General features: G+C 49.4%; 1 protein-coding gene across 1 annotated transcript; it reads left to right on the top strand.

Annotated features, from left to right (window-relative positions):
- Positions 1–353: 353 nt before the first annotated feature.
- CATSPER4 (cation channel sperm associated 4) lies at positions 354–17,508 on the top strand. Its single transcript, XM_073318093.1, has 10 exons — positions 354–422; positions 2,186–2,329; positions 7,177–7,278; positions 8,942–9,039; positions 11,359–11,479; positions 12,414–12,547; positions 13,456–13,648; positions 15,404–15,618; positions 16,922–17,084; positions 17,392–17,508. Exons 1-10 carry the CDS (start codon positions 354–356, stop codon positions 17,506–17,508), a joined length of 1,356 nt encoding a protein of 451 aa, XP_073174194.1.
- Positions 17,509–18,869: the final 1,361 nt, after the last annotated feature.

The raw sequence follows: 18,869 nt of genomic DNA, 5'->3' as shown, positions 1-18,869 counted from the left end.
TTGCAGCCCGTCCCCTTGGGGACCAGCACTCTGCCCACACCCCCCATGCCATCCCTCTTGTGCCTGGAACCACAGAGACCCTGCTCCTCCAGATGTGTCTTCTTCCTGCACATTACAGATGTGCACAGCTGGAAGCCCATGCTGGACCCTGCCTCGCTGCCCCCCTCTGGCCTGTCCCCCAGTGCATGGGAAGCTCATGATGGAGTGGATGTGTAACCCCTGGGGGAGGACAAGCTAGGATGGGCTTGTGGGTGTGAAGGATAACTGGGGCCCAAAGATGGGGTGGGGGTAAGCTGGGGGTGAGGGAAGGGTGTGTGTGACTGCATGTCTCCTACCAGTGGAGGCATCACACCATGCACCAGGAGAAGGAAGCCAAGAAAGTAGAGCTGAAGATCAACTGCAGAGACATCATATGCGTCCAGGTATGCGCTGCCCCCTTCCCCTGCGGGACTGTACCTCCGGCTGCCAGGCGGTTCTCTCAGGGCTGGATCCAAAGCCCACTGCACTGGATTGGGCCCACAGGCATGCAGGAGAGCAGGACTGGGAGATGTCCTACTCTCGCTGCTCCCCATGGCTCTGACAGCTCATGTTAATGATTAACCACCTGTGCCTCTAGTCCCTTTTGCCTGCAGAGCTCCAACCCCCAATAGCGGTGGGACACCCCCATTTACAGGTGGGGAAACTGAGGTCCAGAGGGGGGAAAGTGACTTGGCCGAGGTCACTTGGCATATTGGTTGCAGAGATGGGAATGGAACCCAGGATTCCCAGCCTCCGGGCCCTGCTCTAACCACTACACCAAACTGCCTCCCGTTTCAGTGCTTTATGTTGGCGGCAAGTTGAGCATGTTCATAGTTTACAGGAGCTGGGATGTGCCAAGGAGCCTGTTTGCAGTGGAAGACACTGTCCGTGGGTATATCCGGGTCTTTATCCTGATCCTTTTCTCTTTAGCTGAGCATCCTGTATTGGTACTGGCAAAGGGGGCTCACTCACCATGTGGGGCTACATCTTCATGTGCCCACAGCTGGAGCCGGGTTTTCAAAGGAGCTCAGCTCCCAACATACTGAGCTGTTTGGGGAACCGGGCCATTGCCTTCCTGCTGTGACATGAGGCCCCAGGATGAGATGCTATCTGCGGGGATTGAACCCACAACCTCCGGCTCGCATGCCCTAGTGCTTGAGCAGACAGAGGCAGCTCCGTTGAATGACACTCTTTAGCAGCCTCACAAACCTGTATGTGGTCCAGCGACTTGAGGGCAGAGAAGAGCCACAGTGTGTTAGCCCGGGATGATACTGCAGTGGGCTGACCGCTTGAGCTGGTGGGAGAAACTTAGCAAACCATATTCCATCGGCACATGCAGGTCTGTCCACGCTGGGGCAGTTTCGCTGGAGTTTCAGACTGGGGAAGAAAATTGGGGGAGGTAGGGCGGGGCAGAGGAGGTTCTGACCTTTTCTGAACAAAGTGTTTCAATTTGTTGTTTGGAAACGAATTTTTGTTTAGAATGTTTTGGTTTTTGTATCGTATTCGTATAACGTGGTGAGGAGTCGTCCCTGAACTAGCGGCCTCATTGAGCCACATGTGGTGATGAGTCACTCCCGTGTGAGGCTCCAGCCAATCCGCAAGCCAGGAGCTGGTCAGGTGACTCTCAGGGGAGGTACATAAGCCCCACAGGAGAACGAGCCGCCCAGTCTGGCCAATGTCACTGCGTGGCAAGGAACCATCCGCTGCCTGACAGTGGTGACGGACTCCACAGACCTCAGCCTGCTCTGGCACCAGCTCCAGCCTCGTTCCCAGTCCTGCCCTTGTGCCAATCCATCTCCCGGCCTTACACTTGCCTTGTTCTGACCCCACTCTTGACTCCTGACTCTGGTTCTGACCTCTGACTCTGGTTCCCAGACTGACCGCCAACGCACCAACCAGTAGGCCCGTCTCCCACTGCTCCAACCATAGGCCTTGCCCATCCATGTCTTGGTTTCTGACAAGGAGAGTTCTGCAAGACAACATTTTTAAAAAGGTTGAAATTGAAACAAAATGGAATTTCCCTCCTCCACACACCCCTTTGCTCCCCACCTGCAACACAACAGGAAAGAAGAGGAGCCCACAACTGGGGCTGAAATTTCTTCCTGCAGACGGCTGGCTCGGCCCACTTCCACCCCGGCGGTGACGCAGCTCTCTGCTTCCCCCCTAGGATAACTGGGATGTGGAGGAGTTTGTCTCAAAGGTGTGCATGGGCAGGTTTCTCAATCATCCCGCCTTTAAAATCATGCTCGCTGCGCTCATCATCTGCAACGCGCTCATCATCGCTAGCCGGACGGAGGTGGAGGTCGAAGAGGTACGTTTGCGATGTCTAAATCGGTTCAGCACGCAGCAAACTCTGAGCAAAGGGAAAGCACAAGCTCAGACTCGGCCTCCTCAGGACTGAGACCAGGACCCTGTTGCGCTAGGCGCTGTCCGTACGCATCGTGAGAGCTGCTGCCCGAAAGAGCTATTTTCATTTCCATGCTTCCTCTCCCCTTTTCCTTTTCTCCTATTCTTCTTCCCATGCTGGTTATATTTAGTGCTTTGCTAAAGACCTTAGGGCTATGCTAATCAGAGAGAGAAAAGACACAGTGGGCCAATCCTTGCTCAGAAAGGGGCGAGAGGGCAAAAGCAGATCAAAGGTCCCTTAATCCTGGGATAGTTGGGTGTAAAGTCAGTGTCTCAGCTTCAGGCTACTTAAGATGAAGTCAGCAGTTAACAACCCAATACAGCGGCTGGGGACCACTGGGGAAAGGAAGGCCTGGCTCTGTCCTCTTTCCCCAGGCAGCCTGGAGCGGGTGAGTGTAGAAGCTGCCACGCTGGCTCTATTCCACAAGTGGATCTCCCTACAGTGGTGTGATTTACCCATGCCAGCTGGGTGGCACTGGAGGATCTGGGCCCCATGAGTTCATTCCCCAGCTCGTGCAGGATTATTTCCTCCTAGTCATTTTCTCACACATTGTGCTTGTTGCTTTCCAAATTTCTGAGCAATACGGCTCCCATTCGTTCATTAGTCTGGAAGCACTGGTCACTGTCCCTGAGTTAAGGCTGAGTGGGTTTTGCACTTCAAGCAAGGCCTCTGCGATGTAGGGAGAAGGCTGCGTGTTCTCCCCACTCCCTCTTTGAGGACTAGATGAATTTTCTGAGCATCTGCAAGTAGATCGTTTAATTCGTTTATGAAAATGTATTTGTATTGAGGTAACACCGAGGAACCCCCAGTCCAGGGTCAGGGCCCCTTTGTGCTAGATGCTGTACAGACAAAGAAGGAAAGATGGTCTCTGCCCCAGACTGTTTATAATCCCCCAGCAGTTGATTCCACCTCTGAGTAGATTTCACTGTCAATGTTTTTCCTCTGCCTAATATTCAGCCACAGTTTTGTCGTTCTAAAGTTTGCTTCACATCACCCTCTTCTATCTAATTAGCTAGAAGATCTCCGAGTCATTGTGGACATAGGCGCTGACTCTGTGGGTGCTCCAGGGCTGGAGCACCCAGGGGAAAAATTAGTGGGTGCTCTGCACCGACCGGCAGCTAAGCTCCCCGCCCCCCTGCCCCACCTCACCTCCTCCTCCGCCTCCTCCCCTGAGCGCGCCACGTCCCCGCTCCTCTCCCCTCCCTCCCAGCGCTTGCTGCCGCCAAACAGCTGTAGCAAGCTCGGGGAGGGAGGGGGGAGGAGAGGGAACTTGGCGCACTCAGAGGAGGAGGTGGGGAAGAGGCGGGGCTGGGGCGGGGATTTGGGGAAGGAGTCAAATAGGGGCAAGGAGGGGGCAGAGTTGGGGTGGGGACTTTGGGGAAGGGGTTGGAATGGGGGCAGGGCACGGATGGAGTCGGGGCAGGGGCAGGGAGGGTCAAGCACCCACCGGTGCCATTAGAAGTTGGCGCCTATGATTGTGGAGAGTTCTCTGAAAACATCCACTCAATGTGCAGTGACAGTCAAAACAGCAAACAGAATATTGGGAATCATTAAGAAAGGGATAGATAATAAGACAGAAAATATCATATTGCCTCTATATAAATCCATGGTACGCTCACATCTTGAATACTGCGTGCAGATGTGGTTGCCCCATCTCAAAAAAGATATATTGGAATTGGAAAACGTTCAGAAAAGTGCAACAAAAATTATAAGGGGTATGGAACGGCTTCTGTATGAGGAGAGATTAATAAGAGTGGGACTTTTCAGCTTGGAAAAGAGATGACTAAGGGGGGATATGATAGAGGTCTATAAAACCATGACTGGTGTGGAGAAAGTAAATACGGAAGTGTTAAGTATTCCTTCTCATTACACAAGAACTAGGGGTCACCAAATGAAATTAATAGGCAGCAGGTTTAAAACAAACAAAAGGAAGTATTTCTTCACACAACGCACAGTCAACCCGTGGAACTCCTTGCCAGAGGATATTGTGAAGGCCAAGACTATAACGGGGTTAAAAAAAGAACTAGATAAATTCATGGAGGATAGATCCATCAATGGCCATTAGCCAGGCTGGGCAGGGATGGTGTCCCTAGCCTCTGTTTGCCAGAAGCTGGGAATGGGCAACAGGGGATGGATCACTTGATGATTCCCTGTTCTGTTCATTCCCTCTGGGGCACCTGGCATTGGTCACTGCCAGAAGACAGGATACTGGGCTAGATGGACCTTTGATCTGACCCAATATGGCCATTCTTATGTTCTTATCACCTGCTATTTATTCTTTTCTTCCTATCTTCCTCTTTCAATTCCCAGATGCCAGTCATGTCGCTGACTGCCCTGCTGGAAGGCACTCACAGCGAGGGGCAGCTTAGAAACCCGCAGAGAACAGGACAGAACTAGAGCTAGTTGAAAATTTCCACTGCAAATGTTTTTCAACGGAAAATAGGGTTTTTGCCTAATCAATTATTTTACAAAAAGTGTCTATTTTCTGCCAAAAAAATCATTTTTTTCTCAAAAAAACTGAACACCTGAAAACCATTTTGGGGATGAAAATTGAATTCAGTTTGGAAATACTGCAGCAGTGCCTCATGAGAGTTGTAGTTTATAGAATCATAGAACTGGAAGGGACCATGAGAGGTCATTTAGTCCAGTCCCCTGCATTCAAGGCAGGATTAAGTATTATCTAGATCATCCTGACAAGTGTTTGTCTCATCTGCTCTTAAAAATCTCCAATGATGGAGATTCCACAACCTCCCTAGGCAATTTCTTCCAATGTTTAACCACCCTGACAGTTAGGAAGTTTTTCCTAATGCCCAACCTAACCCTCAGCCTTCTCTTTTCCGGATTAAACAAACACAATTTTTTCAATCTTCCCTCAGAGGTCATGTTTTCTAGACCTTTAATAATTTTTGTTACTCTTCTCCGGACTTTCTCCAGTTTGTCCACATCTTTTCTGAAATGTGGCACCCAGAACTGGACACAACATTCCAAGTTGAAGTCTTATCAGCACAGAGTAGAGCGAAAGAATTACTTCTTGCGCCTTGCGTACAACACTCCTGCTAATGCATCCCAGATTGTTTTATTCCTAAATGGAGTACTTTGCATTTGTCCTTATTTAATTTCATCCTATTTACTTCAGACTATTTCTCCAGTTTGTCCAGATCATTTTGAATTTTAATCCTATCCTCCAAAGTACTTGCAACCCCTCCCAGCTTGGTATCGTTCACAAACTTTATAAGTTTACTCCCTATGCCATTATCTAAATCATTGATGAAGATATTGAACAGAACCGGACCCAGCTTCCAGCTTGACTGTGAAATGCTGATAACTACTCTGTGGGAACAGTTTTCCAACCAGTTATACACCCATGTTATAGGAGTTCCATTTAGGTTGTGTTTCTCTAGTTTGTTTATGAGAAGGTCATCCGAGATAGTATCAAAAGCTTTACTAAAGTCAAGATATATGACATCTACCTCTTCCCTCCTATCCACAAGGCTTGTTACCTGTCAAAGAAAGCTATTAAGTTGGTTTGTCATGATGTGTTCTAGACAAATCCATGCTGATTGTTACTTGTCACCTTATTATCTTCTAGGTGTCTGCAAATTGATTGCTTAATTATTTGCTCCATTATCTTTCTGGTTACTGAAATTGAGCTGACTGGTTTGTAATTCCCCAGGTTGTCCTTATTTCCCTTTTTATAGATGGGCACTATCTTTGCCCTTTTCCAGTCCTCTGGAATCTCACCCGACTGCCATGAATCGCTAATGGTTCAGATATCTCCTCAGTCCGCTCCTTGAGTATTCAGTTGCCTCATATCCACATTCTCCTCTATAGGCCAAGCTCTCTCTGGCTGGACTACATCTCTCATGATGGATCATGGCCAGGCACTCCCATGATACACTGCTTCCTCTCCCCAAAAGAGGAGACTGAGGTGAATCATGGGAGTTGTAGTCTGACCAGGGAACCTGTCTCCTGGAGGAGAAATGGGAGCATGAGACACGGAAATTACAACTCCCATGAGGCAACACAGCAGTATTTCCAGACACAAATATTTTAGTTTTCAGCCAAAATATTTCAGCATTTGAATTTCTGCCAAAAAAAATCAGTTTTTCACAGAAAAAAAAATTGTTTTGACCCTCTTACTCATTCTGTGATTTCTTTTCTTTTTAAAAATTGTCTTTTCTATCCCCAAAGGTTTTTCCTCACCCATATTTTTTCTTGCCCTCTCCTTTTACTATTACCTTTTCTTCAGTCTTTGCAGCACTTTTCTTTGTCTCTCCATTATACATTTTCTCCTTCTGTCCATCATCCCCAGCCCTATGTCCATGTCCCTCCTCCTAGCCCCGAGTCAGCCAGCCACTTAAGCACCTAAGTAATCTCCTCCCTATTCAACAAAGCACTTATGTTGTGTGCTGACCTTTAAGCATTTGCATAAATCCCATTGAATTCAAGCCCACCCGTAAGCGCTTTGCTGAACTGAAACTGTCCCCTCACTCTGAGCTAGGACTGATTTTGGTTTTGACCACAGTTGAACAGCGACACAGTGTGAGCAAGACACAAGCAGAGTCCCCTGGGGACATGGTTGAGTTTGTTTTTTCTTGCATCCGATGAAGTGAGCTGTAGCTCACGAAAGCTCATGCTCAAATAAATTGGTTAGTCTCTAAAGTGCCACAAGTACTCCTTTTCTTTTTGTGAAGACAGACTAACACGGCTGTTACTCTGAAACCTGTTTTTTCTTCTGTTTTCTATTGTAGAAATACTATGGGTTGTTCTCTGCCATAGATAACATTGTCCTGACTGTTCTTTCCTGTGAAGTGCTTCTCAACTGGTACTATGGATTCCAGATGTACTGGAAGGTGAGTGCTGAGCACAGCTGTTTAGATCCAATATTTCCTGGGCCATTAGCCACATTCCTGTTATTCTATCGCCCTATTCCCATTATCAGGGTCCCATTGCAACTCTTCCTTGCCCCTCTCCAAAGCCTACAATGTTGTGCCTCGAATTGTATCACTTATCCTACCTGGCCCGCCAGGCTTTGCACAGGTCTTACCGTTCTGCAACATGATCATTGTTAGAGGTCAAAAATAATCATCGCCCTATATTTGATTGGATCAGGTCTATCAATCAAAGTATCGAAAGCAGGGGACATGCTGTCCAGAGGTTAAAGCAGCCAATTGGGAATGAGGACTCCTGGGTTCAACTCTTGGTTATCAGATCACTCGGACCTTGGACAAGTTACTTTGCCTCTCTGTGACTCAGTTGTCCTGTCTGGGTCTAATAATCCTTACCTTCAACAAAGGGGCTTAATTATGCTTTGGGATGAAAGGAACAATATAAGCACTAAGTATATGCAAGATTATTACTTGCTTATAATAGAGAGCATCTGTTTTAGATGCTTTGCAGTAAAACTAATACAGATTAAGGGCCTGCTCCTTCTCTTAAAGTCAGTGGGAATGTTACCATTGATTTTTCAGTGAAATGACTAAAAGCATACTTGACAGGCATTTCATATCTGTGTGGAACTGTGAATAACGTCTATGGGCCGTGCCAAGGGCCTTCTGGAATAGAATTGTCTTTAAAAGAAACAAAAACAGTCCAAAAACAATGAGGAGTCCTTGTGGCACCTTAGAGACTAACAAATTTATTTGGGCATACGCTTTCGTGGGCTGTAACCCACTTCATCAGATGCATGGGGTGAAAAAAAGTAGTCAGGTATAAATACACAACACATGAAAAGATGGGAGTTGCCTTACCAAGTGGCAGGTTTCAAAACCAGTCCAGGTTTCAGAGCTAGACACTTACTTACCTAGGGCCCAATTCTCCATTGTCCAGCACCTTGTGTAGTCGTTTGTTTAGTGCAAAGTGGGTGTGGCAGCACTACCATTCGGAGTCAGTGGTGTCGCACGTCCGCTTTGCACTGACGTAAAGGACTCCATCAGGTGTAGGACAGCAGAGAATCAGGCTCTGCATATTTTTCATCCGTCAGACCTCAGAATACTGAAAGGTGGGTAAGTAGCACTAACCTCATTTAACAACTGGGGAAACTGAGGCCCAGCGAGAGTGTCTTGTCCAGCATCACATAGTAAGATCACGACTGATCTGGGAATAGAATGTAAAATCCTTCACATTCTTGATCTGGCGGTGACTGGTAAAATCAGAGTTCAGAGATGTTTTTATGGGTCAGATCCTCATCTGGTATAAGACAGAATTGTCCCATTGATTTCAACAGAGTGATGTGGATTCACACCCGCTGAGGATCTGGCCCTTCTTATTGGCAGGTTTCAAGCTGAGATGCACCCCCTCCCTCTGTTCTTTCATTATTACCATGTATTATATGTATTATGGTAGCTCCTAGAGGCCCCAATGTGGGATCAGGGCCCCGTTTTGCAAAGTGCTGTGCAAAAATACAGTCCCTGCCCCAGGAGCTTACAGTGTCATTGCTCCTAGGGCCTGTGCCGACCAGCCCTGCTGTGAAAGCTTGTCCTCTGCTTCTCAGGGTGGGGTTTTCTCTTCCCGCAGGATGGCTGGAACGTCATCAATTTTTTTATCGTGGCATATCTCTGTGTGGGGCCTTTCATCTCTGTGCTGAACAACCAAAAGATTTTCTGGGTCCTCAGGTAGGGAAAGGGCTACTTTGTCTTAAAGCTTGTCAAGCTGTTATTATTTGTTTGTTGACAAGATCTTGGTAAAACACAGATCAGGCCCCATTCTGCGAAGTGCACATATTCCTAGGATGTGTCTACCCTGCAGTTAGCGGTATAGCTGCAGCATGTGTGGACATATCTATTGGCTCAAAGGTGGATCCAATTGTTTGACTACAGACATGTTTTGTTCTTAAAAATGTTCAAGAGTCCAAATAACCAAACATAGCCAAATTTATTGTCCCAGGAAACACAGTACAATATGGAAAGGAGACACAGATGCCCTCCTTCCGGAAAGCAAATTCTTGCAGCATGTCCACCTTACACAGCCGGCGTGCTTCCAAGATTTGCATTTCAGCTAATAGCATTTAAAGGTTGATTTTCCAAGTTACAAAACTTTTCACACATCACTCAAATCCAACCCACGCTGTTCCTTAACTTGCTGTTCTGAACTTTCCTTCTCTTCGTTTTGGATACCGGCATTCCAGGTACTGCTCTGAGAAAGTACCTCCCCAGCTCGAACCAGGCAGAACATTCATGTATTTTGCCTTTGACAGGTTCCCTATTTTCTAATGCCAAAGCACACTTTAGCTTTGCAAAGTGCTGTGAGATACCTGACGTCGGTGAACAGAATTGTGGGAAGAGCAGAATACTTAACATAACTTCCCAACACTTATATTCATTCCGTGCACATAATACTTATAAGCCTGGTGTATACTATGCCTAACATACATACATTGGCTAACATACCCCAGCTAGCTTTGATCTGGCTACCGCCAATAACAGCAGCGATGCTGCAGCAGCATGGGTTGTACAATGCCACTCAGGACCCTGGCGATGTAGTCAAATGACTAGCCCATGCTATCACCTATGCTGTTGCCCATCCACTGATATTGTTACTGAAGCTAGCTAAATCAAAGCTAGCTCAGGTATATCTACTATGCTGCAGTCACACCTCTGACTGCAGTGAAGACATACTCTAGTAAGAGACAGTCCCTGCCCCAAAGAGCTTACAGTCTCGATAAGTCAGACAAAAGGTGGGAGGGGAAACTGTGGCATGCAGTGAGGCAGTGACTTGCCCAGAGTTGCACCGCCAGTCAGTGGCAGAATTGAGAGCTCCTGAGGGTATTGCTGGTTGGGACTTGTTCGACAAATTGTTTTTGAAAAATTGAAAAAATGCCAATTTGTCAAGACAGAAACTGTTTGCAAAACAGGGTTGGGTTTGGCGAATCTCCCGACTCGATAAAAATGTTCAGGAAACGTTTTAGAACCATCAAAATGTTTCGTTTCAATGCTTTCGGAAAGAAAACGCCCAGTTTTCTGGTTCAGAACAGCATTTCATTTCAGAATTTAAGCTAATGAGACCGAAAAAAAGTTCCAAAAGAGAGGAGGTGAAAAAAAGGTTGGAATCAAAACCAAAATATTTCAAAATGATTGGGAAAAAATGGTTTCAATTGACCCACTGTGGGGAAAAAAAGGTTTCGATTGACCCAATGTGGGGAAAAAATATTGCTTCATTTAGCAAATATTGGTGAATTTTCAACGTTTCATCCCGATCTGAGATGGGACAAAGTTTGGGACTCTTGAGAGGGAACAACGTTTCCTGCCCAGCTCTGGCTGAGTCCCAGCGTTGGAGCCTGAGCTCTCTCCAGACCGAAGTGGGTCTCTAAGAAAGAAAATGATCCCGGGCAGAGCAACCCCAGCACTGCACTGCAAGTCCCGGTGTCTACAGCAAACTTGGAGTCCACTCGTGGGAATGTCGGCCTCATTGACGTGTCCCCGCTCCCACAGTAAATTTGGGTGAGGTTACGCTTGAAACGCTGCAACGGCACAGCTGCGATGCTTCAGGACAGCCACTTGTTACCGCGACCAGAGGATTAATTACTGTCACTGTAATTAATCCCTCTGCCTGAGGCAGTCGCTAGGTCAAGGGAAGAATTCTTCCATCGACCTAGCGCTGTCGACACCAGGGGTTAGGTCGGCTTAACTGCGTTGCTCGGGGGTGTGGATTTTTCACACCCCTGAGTGCCGTAGCAGGTCGACTTAACTTTTGCGTGTTGACTGGGCCATAGTGGCAGAGCTGGGTGTGGAATCCAGAAAATCCTGGCTAGCAGATTTCTGCTCTCGTTCCTGTGTTGAGCTATGCTGTCCTTGCTGGCCTGAGCCGTGGGAGGAGCTGCTTGGATTCTGGAAGCCCCGAAAGATTCTTCCAATGGTTTTTCTTCGAAGTCACATGGACCTGGCATCATCTCCCTACCGGCACACGCTGCTCACGACTCCTCTGTCTCTTCTCAGGGTGATGAGGCTGATGCATGTCTGCACGCTGGTCAAGGGGCTGGCCAGGATCATCCGGGTGATCCTACAGTCCATCCCAGACATGACCAACATCATGGTCCTGCTCTTTGCCATCATGCTGGTGAGCTAGTCAAGCCCTTTGGGTGGGGCCCAGTATAAAACTGGAGTTCTCCCTCCTTCCTTCCCTTTCCACTTCCCTTCTTCTCCTCTATGTCTTTCCTCTTCTCCTTTCATTCCACTTCCTCCTGTTTCCCGTCCCCTCCACCGTGGGCCTTCTGGTTGGAAGCACCACACAGTGCTGTGCCGGGGGTCCACAAACAGCGGTGGGAGCTGGCCTGTTTGTGAATGGCATCAAAGAGCCTTCATCTTAACCTGGTGCAGTAAGCGGGAGATCCACAGGCGCCGCCTTCCTCCTTGCCCCAGGGGTGCTCAACCCCGGCTCCGCCCCCGGCCCCACCCCCGGCCCCACCCCTGCCCCACCCCTTCCCCCAAGCCTCCCGCCCTGCCTCTTCCCACTCACTTCCGTCCTGTTCCTGCTCCCACCCTTGCCTCCCAGCACCTCCTGCATGCCCCAGAACAGCTGATTGCGGCAGGCGGGAGGTGCCAGGAGGGAGGGGGAGAAGTTGATTGGTGGGTGGTGGGCGGGAGGCACTGGAGGGGAGTGGGGAAGGGGGAGCTGGCTGCCGGTGGGTGCTAAGCACCCACTAATTTTTTTCCATGGGTGCTCCAGCCCTGGAGCTCCCCCAGAGTCGGCGCCTATGAGGAGATCTGGTTAGGGATATCTGAGCTGCCTGTGGACTCTACCAGGGGTAGATTAAGGTAGCAGCTGGATGGTGAAAGGGTGTGGATCAGCCTAGAACAAGCACAGAGTTCAAGGAGAGAGAGAGAGAAACCTAGTTCCGGAAACGCCCACCTGCCTCCGAGCCCTAGTCTGTGAGGGGTTTGTTTTACGGTAGATTTGTGGGAGGTGGCTGCTCATTTTAGCTGTCTGAGGCTGACCATGGGTCTCGGGCTGGAGCTGGCCAGAGCTTCCGGCCAGCGCTGTCTCTCTGCAGGTCTTCTCAGTGTTTGGAGTGACTCTGTTTGGAAATCTGGTCCCGATGCACTTTGGAAATCTAGGGGCGGCTTTGTATTCGCTCTTCACCTGCCTCACGCAGGACGGATGGATGAACATATACGAGACCTTTGTGTGAGTGAACACGTTAGGTTTCAGATGAATCCCCACATCCACCATAGGGAAACAAGCCCCCCCCAGCATATTCTTGCAAGAGGAGTGCACCCCCACTGACAAACACACACAAGCAAACAGCACAATGCTCTCCTCCTCTTTGCAATACACAGACACACCCAGAGATAGCTAATGCGTGCACACGGACACAGGCCGCTAACCCACAAGCCGGTAATGTAATCCATACTAGGAGAGTGAGTGTGGGTCTTTGGGCTCCTTCCATCTCGGAGGATAAGAGCCTACTACAAGTACCACCTAACAACTTCCCTCCTTTAGCTCAGGTGGTAGAAACTGATGCCATTGGTGCTAAAGATTTGGGGTTCAAGCTCTGCTGGTGACCCATGGCGGTGGATTGTTACGTAGATACAAGCAAGCCTCTGCGGTCAAACCCTTTCCTTTGTCCTAATTATTTCAAGCCAATTTGAGAGGGTCTTTAATTGTGATCCGAGCAGGGGGCAAAGCCTGGGGTGTTTGGGCAGAAGTTAGGGTGACCAGATAGCAAGTGTAAAATATCGGGATGGCGGTGGGCGGTAATAGGTGCCTATATTAAAAAAGCCCCCAAAGTCGGGGGCTATAAAATCAGGACATCTGGTCACACTAGCAGAAGTGGGAAGTCTGACCCCCATGTGGGACCTTGGATGGCCTGCTTTTCCTTTCACATGGGGGGTGAGAGGGAAATGCGGGAGGTTCCCTCTAGTTGGGGCTTAGAGGAAGATTGGCAGGACTGCTTCCCTTCTCCTGATTTGGGAAACAGAGGGGGGATGGGTGGGGCTCCCCTCTGCATAAGTCTCTGAAGGCTTTACAGGAAGGTTTTGCAGAGTATCCCTGCTGCTCACCCCCATGAATGAAATTCCTTCTGTCCCCATCAGGGAAGAGGGGATCGCCCTGAAAATAGGGGGTGCCCTTTACTTTTTCATCTTCATCACGGGCGGGGCCTTTATCTGCACCAACCTGTTGGTGGCCGTGGTGACGTCAAATCTCGAGCAGACAATGCTCACCTACGCCGAGGAGAAGAAGAAAAGAGACCAGCTCCTCTACCCTGACAAGTATGTGGACCAGGAGGTGAGTGCCGGGCGCAGCCAGTGTGATGGTTGAATCCTGAGGCTTTTGCTCAGGTTTTGCTCCCCACTAGGAGTTATACCTGAGTAAGGACTGCGTGAACATTGATGAAGGAAGAACCTCAAGATCTGGCCCTAGAGTATTAAAGCAAAGCACTGTAGCTTGAAAAAATTCAAAGATCCTGCATTTTAGGGTGAGCTACAGACCAAAACACAAATGCCCCAAAATCAAAATTTGGAAATGCTGCCATGGTGCCTCATGGGAGTTGTAGTTCAGTTGCTGTATGTTCCCATTCACGTCTATGGGTTGGGCTCCCCAGCCAGACTACATCTCCCATGATGCACTGCCTTGTCTCTCCAAAAGGGGAGCCTGTGGTGCATCGTGAGAGGTGTAGTCTGACCAGGGAGCCCCTTTTTTGACCAGCTGTACTACAGTCTCCTATTGGGGATCGCATTCCTGTGCTGAGAGCCAGCACAAGGTCTGGGCACTCCACTGAAAATCGGTATTGGAGGCTTGAGGGTACGTCTACACTACAAGAAAAAGCAACCGGCAGCAGCGAGTCTCAGAGCCCGGGTCACCTGACTCAGGCTCCCGGAGCTTGTGCCTTGGGGCTAAACATAGAGTGTAGGTGACTGGGTTTGGGTTTGAGCCCAAGCTTTGAAACCCTCCCACTGCACTGGGTTTCAGAGCCTGAGGTCCAGCCCGAGTGGGAAAAGCCACACTGCTGGTTTTAGCCCTGCAGCGCAAGCTCGAGTCAGTTGACCCAGGCTCTGAGACTTGCTCCCCCGAGTTCTTTTTGCAGCATAGACATACCCTTCAGGACATTCATATGGTGTCTGGAACCTGCACACAGGTTAACTTCACCAGGGAAGAGCCATTATGCCTGCACAGCATGGCAGTGGTTGAGCGCGACCCAGTCCCTTCTCTGAGCTCATCAAGAAAGGTACCAACCAGAGCTGAGCAAAGTTCCAGAATTTCTGTCCCAGGGGAAATCCCAATAGGTCAACATTTGCTTGAGTCCCAAATTGTGAGGACATGTCAAAACCCCGACGCTTTGCTCAGGGTGAAATATTCTGAAACATTTCAGTTTGACATTTTCAATCAAAATTAAACACTTCAGCTGTCTGAAAGAGAAATGTCTCATTTTGGTTCTTTGAACTAAATCAAAACCCTTTATTTCGAGCCAGTTTGACATTAAACTGCAGTGTGCCTTATTGTGACACATTGCTTCGTGAGATTTATATTTCAGAAGCCTGATACACCCATTCTTCACGACTGGCCAGATCCCTGGTTGAACAAAATATCTTACAATGCACCATGTGATTCCTGGGAAGCACCACACAGCTGGTTTAGAGGGGAGTTCATAATATCGTCCCTCAAAGAGCCCAGTCCGTTGGAGAGAATACGCTACAATAGGGAGGTGCAGTTTAGTGTTGCAACTGGCTCAAAAAGAAAAATTTGGGGTCAGTTCCATAAAATGAAATACTCTGATTGGGGTTGAACCAACTTGGATCGTTCCTAACAAAATCAAAAAAATGTCAGCAAAATTGACATTTTCCTGTGGAAAATTTTGATGTTTGTGGAAACTGCATTTTCTATTGGAAAATTCCATGGGCGACAGGGGATGGATCACTTGGTGATTCCCTGTTCTGTTCATTCCCTCTGGGGCACCTGGCATTGGCCGCTGTTGGAAGACAGGATACTGGGCTGGATGGACCTTTGGTCTGACCCAGTATGGCTGTTCTTATGTTCCTTCAGTCCAATGTTGGGGATGACGACTCATCTCCGGAGCTGAACCTGGTGCATTTGAAAGCAGTGATGCAGGATACAGCCATGACACATCGCCAGATGCCACTGATCTATGGCAACCTGGGCAACCTGACTGAAGCTACCTGTGATGATTTCTGTCTCATCTTGGAAGGGATCCAAGAGAACCTGAAACGATACAAAGAGATCCGGGATGAGCTTAGCACGTAGGTCCTTCCGCGCACACCCCTCTCCTGTGCCGGGTTTGGGATCTCCCTGGTGGGCAGGGTCAGGGTCAACTTAGTTATATTTCACTTCATCAAAGCAACACAGGGCAGATGCAGCCACCCAGACTCCAGAGAGGGAGACCTATGTGCCGTGGGGGGAAAGCTAAGTCCATGATCGTGTGAGTGGCTGGGTGGGGCTTATGGCTCTCAGTTGACAGATCTTCCGGTATTAACATTACACCTTTGAAAGTGCCATGTCTTGGGTTCTGTGGCAGGAGAGTACTGGTGGAAGAGCATGACTTTGAAACCCAGGAAGGAGAGTTGGTGGGTAAAGGGCAAAGCTCAGAGCCTTGGCCCTAGGACCATTAGAGAATTGGAGGATGATGTACTCAGTGGTGGCAGAAGCTCGTGGTTCCGCTGTCTGTGTAAGAACGGGCTATCAGCATTGGGGTACGGGCTGTCGTACCCTCGGGGCAAGACTATAGTAACAGAGCGGGCACAGCTTCCTCAAGCTGCCCCCCATCATCATGCCTCAGCCTTACCTTGGGGATCACCTCTAGGGCATTCAGCCTCCACGGTCCATCAAGTCCTAGGCTCCTTCACTGAAACCGCCAACAGGGCCCACAGCATGCTCATCGCTGTTCGTTCTGGACACTTCTCCACTAACCCTGTGTTGAGACCACCAAGGTCATGTCCTACAGGCATCTCTGTCACTCCTAATCTAGGACGGATGCAGACCTGCAAGGTAGAGGCGGTGAGCCCCACTGCTATCTCCTGAGCTATCTAGTCCTCTGGCTGACTAGTACTTGATGAGGGGAGCTTCTAGGCTTGGGGCCTCTGGAGCAGAACTTCTTGGGTGACAGTTCTTGATCTCAATAGCATGGAGGGGACAGTATGTCAGCATCTAGCCTGGGAGATGAAGTTTGGAAGGAGATGGCCTGACCCAAAGCCCAGTGGAAAGACGCCCAGCAGTGTCAGTGGGCTGTGATGCAGGACCATACTGCTTTAATGGTTGAACCTTACTGTCATGGGGTCCAGGAAAGAGAGCTTGGGGCATGTGGTGGTGAAGTTTCCTGGGGAAGGAGAATCTGAAGTGGTGATCTTAAGGTCTCATTCCCTACTGCCTTGAGGATGGGAGAGTGGAAGACTAGGCCATTTGGGGAGTGGAAGCCCTGCAGTAGAGACTTGGAGATGAGTGTGTTTGGTGGTGGAAGTGGATTTTCTCAGAGCTGCAGAAGAACTGGGGGTGAATGTACTTGCTGGCAGAAGCTCACTGCTCACCTACCCGGCTTGGTCCCCACAGAATAGTCAAGGAGGTAAGGTCCATTGCATTCAATAAAGAACAGGAGGAGGAGAGGGTGCTGAGAAACATGCAGAACACCAACATCTCCGATGGCCTGCTTTGCAACGAGGTGGCTGCTGGGAGGTCTGGAGATATCCTGTCCACGCTGATGACTCTGGAGAAGGTACAGTATAGAGCCAGATCTTCAGATGGTGTCAGTGGAGGTCAGTGGTGCCTACGCCTCGTGCTCTCTCTCTCTGCCCCAGGGTGAATTTCACTCCCTGTGCAGGGCTATGCGCCCTCCGCGCTGACTGATTTCAGCTGCAGTTGAAAGTACCGTGGCCCCTTTGCATGAAATGTGCAGCTAGCATAAGATCCCAAACCTCTTGGAGGAGGGCAAGGGACTGCAGGGGTAAAGGCAGCAGTCTGGTTTCTGCGCTGGGGTAGAACTGGCCTGTGCTTATCAGCCTTGTTCTTTTTCCCTTCGGTAGGCGAACATGATTGACCCAGAGGATGTCACGGCATCGGGGTACCACAGGGGGGCAGTGAAGATGGCCTTCCTGAAAGCCCGGCGCCATTCTCTTCTCAGCCAGTCAGTCCCTCCTTAGCCGTGCTGGAGTGGGGCCACGGAGCTGTGAGTGGGAATCGGCCCCTGGACCGTGCAACTGAGGAGCTGTTAGCGGAGCTGCGGCGTAAATGCTTCCTTTGTAGCAAGGGGGGATTTATTTGCTTTGCTGAGGAGACGCTTCTGTCTTTGGGATACCGAGGAGCGAGTGTGGACAAGGGGTCAGCGCTCCAAGGGCCACGCATCATGACATACCAGCTTCTAGGTGGACAAAGCCAGACCTGGAGGAGTGGCAGGAGACTGGATTAATGCCAGGTCTGTCAGGTTTGCTGAGTCCATTTGGATGACTCTGATCTGGCTTGGAGTGTCTCTTGGATGGAGACCATGTCCAGAGTATTCATGGTCTGGTGCCTCCAAAGCACAAAGCAAAGAACATCAGGGAGAGAAGAGTTGCTGCAGAGCCCGTGCCTGTGGTCAGAGCATCGGCTCCCACCCTCTTTCCCAGAGCACTTGGGCATGTGTCTGTGTAAGTCTTGGGGGAATTCACCTTTGGGTACCTTTGTATAGGTGAGAACAGAGCCCTCCAGGTGGTAAGAGCAGGGATGCAGGATGAAGCATTGGGTGTTCATGCTTGTGCCTGTAAAAAGGGGATTCTCTTGCAGCATCAGGAGCGGACGCAATGTCTAAATCTGGGAAATGTGTGGTGGAGCAGAAGATGTATCCATCCCGTTGTCCTGGCTGATGTCTCCTTGAGACTCTACCGACAGGCAGCTACAGGGAAGTCCAGGGCTAGTTTGCGCAGGCCCTGTCCTGTGCAGTGAGTGGAAAAGGGCTGATGAAATTATTTTCCACTTTTAATACCCATTATCAAGTTCTGGACCATGTTCCCTGCCTTGGCTGCTCGTGATGGTGAATGACACAACCCAGTGAGGTGCTGACATGTCTCCTGTATGGGATTGTTTGACTTTCCAAAGCCAGGAGGTGCTCCGTCTCACATCTGCATTTCCCACCCAGTGCTCTGCAAACTCCAGGCGCGGAAGGAGATTGCTCTGCTTCAGCTGTGTCTGCCCCCATGTTCGCTGGACTGGATGCACTCTAGCACTCATGTAGCCATGCATTAAAATGAGCAGTGTCTGGGGAAAGTAGCTGGTGCCAGCATATTTGAGGCTAATACTTGTCAAGAAATGCATGGCTCGTGTCGATCAGCTGTGATGCTTGTGCTGGTCTCGGATGAATGATCATAATAAAGAGCATTGAGCTGTGTTTCTGTGGCCGTTATGTTCCCGTTTCACCTTGTTCAGTGTTTTGAGTCTAAAGGATGTCTGCCCTGTGACTGCAGTATATGTGTGACATTCTATAGCTTGGGGGAGCATCCTGTAGCCCCCCTATTCCTCATTTTTATAT

The sequence above is a fragment of the Lepidochelys kempii genome, chromosome 19, assembly GCF_965140285.1.
Source record: "Lepidochelys kempii isolate rLepKem1 chromosome 19, rLepKem1.hap1, whole genome shotgun sequence".
Classification (NCBI taxonomy): Eukaryota; Metazoa; Chordata; order Testudines; family Cheloniidae; genus Lepidochelys; species Lepidochelys kempii.
The sequence above is the reverse complement of the archived record's forward strand: the minus strand, read 5'-3'. Positions and strand labels throughout refer to the sequence as shown.